At 42.3% G+C, this 5,463-nt stretch overlaps 1 protein-coding gene across 1 annotated transcript in view; it reads right to left on the bottom strand.

Annotated features, from left to right (window-relative positions):
* PI4KA (phosphatidylinositol 4-kinase, catalytic, alpha) overlaps positions 1 to 5,463 on the bottom strand; it is a 162,328-nt gene that overhangs the window by 139,975 nt on the left and 16,890 nt on the right. Inside the window, exons 2-3 of the mRNA XM_011987359.1 lie at positions 4,764 to 4,880; positions 683 to 776 (exon numbers count right to left, since the gene is read on the bottom strand). Coding sequence (XP_011842749.1) covers positions 683 to 776; positions 4,764 to 4,862 — 193 coding nt within the window. The 5' untranslated portion in view covers positions 4,863 to 4,880. The remainder of the gene's footprint in view (positions 1 to 682; positions 777 to 4,763; positions 4,881 to 5,463) is intronic.

Raw genomic sequence — 5,463 nt, 5'->3', positions numbered from 1 at the left:
GTGATCCACCTGCCTCAGCCTCCCGAAGTGCTGGGATTACAGGCATAAGCCACCGTGCCCGGCTGACCCAGACTAGTCTTAAACTCCTGAACGCAAACGATCTGCCCACTTCGGCCTCCCAAAGAGCTAGAATTACAGGAGTGAGCCACCATACCGGCCAATTTATTCCGTTTCTAAAGGTGCAAAGTTTAACTGCAACTTAGAAACAAAGTGATGAAACCATTTACAGTGAACATTGCTGTTGCGTCCCCAACCTCCATCTCACCCTTTTTGAGCAGCAACAGTATAATCTGGAAAACTGACCTCACTCCAGGAGTGAGCCTATAAATTCTAAGGGTAACAGTGACTGATTTGGGGATGGGCAGGTGACCCAATTCTGGCCAATTAGACATGAGAAAAGGTTCTTGAAGGTCTCAACAAGAATGAGCAAGAATGCTCAGTCTCAGAAGAATGCAAGGGAAAGCTGGCCTGCCCAGGCCCACCTTCTCCCCAACTCATCCATCGGCTGTGGCCAACACATGGATGTAAGCTCAGCCCACAATGCTGCAGGCAGTTAGTTGTTTCACAGTCAGAAGTGAGACAAGACGCATCTGATGTATCAGTATGAATAAACACTTGATCCTACAGACACTGAACATGTATATTTTCTTTTATATTCAGGGAAAACATTATATACTATTACCTCTGCCTTTCCGAGCTGTGCTTTCTTCTACCCAATACACTTTTGGAAGACCTTTGAGAAGTCGCAGAAGGTAAGGAACCACACAATCTTTGTGCTAAAAAATAAGAAGAATAAATTAGATTTAATAAAATAAGTGATTGGTAGCTTTTTAGCCCAGATTAAGCCCAAAGCAAAGCATATCCACATCCTAATCATCTCAGAGATTCTCCAAGGATAATGTAAAGAGCATGTAAATTCACATGGCATCACTCCATTCCTGTTTTCACACTGCAGAGTCCAGAGGCTGTCCCATCAACCTGTACCACAGGAGCCTAAGGAAGGGTTCACACCTGCCTTCTGGAGCAGAGGGTCCAGCCTGCTCAGGCCTCCTCTGGGGGTTGGGCATCTCCAGAAGGTACATGTGTGTACGCACTCAAAGCTGTCTTCAGTGAGAATGGTTTAGACCCCCAAAATCCATCCAACAGCCCCAGAATAAGATCCTAGGGATGGAGAGAAGCTCATAGTATGGGCATCTCAACTGGGTGATGCTTTTTTCTGTTCACGTCCCTTGTCCATATTCCTTGCTTTTTTTTTTTTAATTTTCTACTTCATGTTTCCTCTTGCTCTTCTCAAGTTGAGCATCAGACTTTATAGCCAACATAAGCCCAGTGAAAAATTTTACTTTCCTCTAATTTCTGAACTAGCCAATCAACACCAATATACAGCTTCATAATCTTCCATCATTGGCTTTTGGAGCTATTTCCCTAATTACAGTTGTTCCAGTTAAGGATTAGTTGTGCTCCAGAGAAGAAGTGTGCTCCAGAGAAGAGGGGTACTATTTGACGTTTTGAAATGCTGACAAACTACGTGGTAGTTTTAAAAACATGGCTGCAGCCAGGCACAGTGGCTCACACCCGTAATCCTAGCACTTTGGGGGACCCAGGTGGGTGGATCACTTGAGCCCAGGAATTCGAGACCTGGCTGGCCAACATGGCAAAACCACGTCTCTACTAAAAATACAAGTATTAGCTGGGTGCAGTGGCACATTCCTGTAGTCCCAGCTACTCGGGAGGCTGAGGTGGGAGGATTGCTTGAGCATGGGAGGTGAAGACTTCAGTAAGTCAAGATTGTGCCACTGCACTCCAGCCTGGGCGAGAGTGAAATCCTGTCTCAAAAAAAAATTAAAACATAAAAACATGGCAGACAGTGGCCGGGCATGGTGGCTCACACCTGTAATCCCAGCACTTTGGGAGGCCAAGGTGGGCAAATCATGAAGTCAGGAGATCGAGACTATCCTGGCTAACACAGTGAAACCCCATCTCTACTGAAAACACAAAAAATTAGCCGGGCATGGTTGTGGGCACCTGCACCTGTAGTCCCGGCTACTGGGGAGGCTGAGGCATGAGAATGGCATAAGTAAACACGGGAGGCGGAGCTTGCAGTGAGCCTAGATGGCGCCACTGCACTCCAGCCTGGGCAACACAGCGAGACTCTGTCTCAGAAAAATAAAACAAAACAAAACATGGCAGAAAGCACGCAGCTTCCACCTGGCTCTTTTTCAGGACATTTGTCCTGGAACCTAGACACTATACTATGATAAGACCCATGAATGAGACTTCAGGTGATTCCAGCCCCCAGCTTTTGAGCCACCCAACTGACGCTAAATGGAGTCAATTGAGCCCTGTTTAAATTGCAGATTCATGAATCAAAGAAAACAATGTATTAAGCACTAAGTTTGGGGGGAGTTTGTTATACCATAACAGATAACCAAAAACAAAGAACTTTATCAAAAACAAAACAGTTTTTTCTCTTGACCATAAAAAGGAACTGGCTAAGATATCAGTTGAGGATCCTAGTGTACTGACAGGAACAAAACTCCATAAGGCCTGAATCACATGGCCTCCTGCAGAGGAAGTGGCTCCAGGTGACTCTTTTCTATATAAACTGTGATGACATTAGCAGTACAGGGTGAGTAAAACCACCTCAGCTCCTCTGGCCACAGCTGCTACCATGGCAGCCCACTGCTGGGACCAGAAGGAGGTTAATGCACAGCCCATCCTAGAGGGAAGCAAGGAATATAAGCACCAGGTAAACCAAGGTGGTCCCTAGGGCTTTCTCAGGGGGCTGGCAAAGCATGCTAGGCTTCTCTCCTAGTATATATGAGGCCAGTGGGCTGCCCTGGACATACAGGCAAACTCTATGGTCCAAGGGACAATGTCACATGCCACCTGGGACCCTGCTAGTCCTTACCCAGAACCTGAATGACACCAAAAGTAACTTGTACTCATCTATTCGTTGTCATCTTAAGAAGTCTAATACAAGTACAATACTTTCAGGACTTACAAGTAAATCTATAAAGAAATGTGTTTGTCAAAGATATTATCAAGTAATCCACATTTAAACAACAATAGTTTCTTAAAAAATTTTTTTTAATTCTTTTTTGCCCTTTATAATTCATTTTATATTTATGTAGGATGTGGTAAACAGAAAAAGTAAAAATGGTTTTCTTTCTTTTCACGAAATAAACAGGCTGGGTACGGTGGCACATGCCTGTAATCCCAGCACTTTGGGAGGCCTAGGCATGAGGATCACTTGAGACCAGGGTTGGAGATCAACCTAGCATATGGAGATAACCTATGGGCAACATAGCAAGACTCTCATTTCTACAGAAAATTTAAAAATCATATCCATGACTATAAACTCAGCTGCTCAGGAGGCTGAGATGGGAGAATCCCTTGAGCCCAGGAGTTCAAGGCTGCATTAAATAATGGCTGTGCCACTGCACTCCAGCCTAGGCGATAGAGTGACACTCTGTTTCTAAGAATAAATAAACAAATACATAGCAGAAGAAAAGCCAAAATGCAGCTTATGTATCTAATTTTGGTTTTTTATGTAACCTTGATCAGGTAACCTATTTAATTACTAAAATACTGCTCTATAATTAAAATTCTTATTTTTTTCAAATGTATAAATATTGTCAAAATATTAACGCTTATTAGAGCAAAATTTCCAGGAGACGGAAGCAACCTTTTCTAGATAAATATTCAAATGTCTAACATCTTTATTTACCTAACACAGCATAATTAACTTGGAATTTAGAAATAGTATCTAGTAATGATAAAAATAAATAGATAAATAAAAGATTCAATATCCAATGATAAATCGTTTGTTTCAATTAGCTTTGATAAATATAAAAATATAGTCTCAAAAAACAAACAAACAAAAACAAAAAAAAATACACACACAAAACAGTCACATTATTTTTTCGTTGGAGCTACAGGGCTAGTTTTTAAGTCCTTATTAAAAGGTACATTGAGACCAGGCATGATGGCTCACACGTGGTTCATGCTTGTAATCCTAACACTTTGGGAGGCAGAGGCGGGCAGATCACCTGAGGTCAAGAGCTTAAGACCAGCCTGCCGAACATGGAGAAACCCCGTCTCTACTAAAAATACAAAAAAATGAGCCGGGAGTGGTGGCTGGCACCCGTAATCCCAGCTACTCAGGAGGTTGAGGCAGGAGAATCACTTGAACCCTGGAGGCAGGGGTTGCAGTGAGCCAACACTGCACCACTGCACTCCAGCCTGGGCAACAGAGCAAGACTCCATCTCAAAGACAAAAAAAGAAGATACAATGATACCTACTCTACAAGTTTATATACATAATCACAATTTTGAAAAAGACATTATATCAAAATTACCTAAAATGATTTTGTCCTTTTGGAAGGAGAAATACAGTACCCGTGAGTCTGAATGATGAGCATTTTACCTGAGCTTGAAAACCAAACCTACCCTGGAAGGCATACAATTACTTCTCAAACCATTTTGACTTACTCTGTGGCACATAATAACAAACAAACAAAAACCACTTTTTTTTTACAACATAATATATACACATAATTCCAAAGAACTCAAATTTTCTAAGAAGGTTTACATTTGGAAGTCTCATTTCCACCTTGTCCTACCCTCCTCACTAACCACTTTAATTAGGTTCAAATGTATTCTTCTAGTAATGTTTTAGGTAAATATAAGCAGATACAAACTTAAATGCTCACTACACCCCTATTTACAGTGAAGAAACTTTTAATTTCATGAAGACTTACCTGAAGATCAGATTCAATCAGAAAAATGCCCAATGCAATCACTGCATCTCTCCGTCTTTCATCTAACTGGAAGATCCCATGGAAATCCACTGGACACATGCAAAGAAGCTTTTGGACCTAGAAAGTAAGACCCCCCAAAAACAGCTCCAGAAAACAGAAAACCACATTCAAAGTAAAGCAAGCTGAGTATAGTGTCACATGCCTGTAGTCCCAGCTATTTAGGAGGCTGAGGTGGGAGGATAGCTTGAGTTGGGAGTTTGAGACTAGCCTGGCCAACACAGTGAGACCCTATCTCTTAAATAAATAAAAATAAAAAATAGGCCAGATGCAGTGGCTCACACCTGTAATCCCAACCCTTTGGGAGGCCAAGACAGGTGGATTATCTGAGGTCAGGAGCTCGAGACCAGCCTGGCCAACATGGTGAAACCCCATCTCTACTAAAAATACAAAAATTAGCCAGGTGTGGTGGCATGCGCCTGTCGTCCCAGCTACTTGGGAGGCTGAGGCAGAAGAATCACTTGAACCCAGGAGACAGAGGTTGCAGTGAGCCAAGATCGTGCCACTGCAGTCCAGCCTGGCAAGACTCTGTCTCAAAAACAAACAAACAAACATACAAAAAACAAACAAAAAAACACTACCATAAACCCCAAAGAGTCCATGTAACCAATAAGTCATAATTTTTTTTTAGTTAAAAGATCAC

The sequence above is a fragment of the Mandrillus leucophaeus genome, unplaced genomic scaffold (assembly GCF_000951045.1).
Source record: "Mandrillus leucophaeus isolate KB7577 unplaced genomic scaffold, Mleu.le_1.0 Scaffold308, whole genome shotgun sequence".
In the NCBI taxonomy this organism is placed as follows: domain Eukaryota; kingdom Metazoa; phylum Chordata; class Mammalia; order Primates; family Cercopithecidae; genus Mandrillus; species Mandrillus leucophaeus.
Note: the sequence above shows the minus strand (reverse complement) of the source record. Positions and strands in the feature narration are given on the sequence as shown.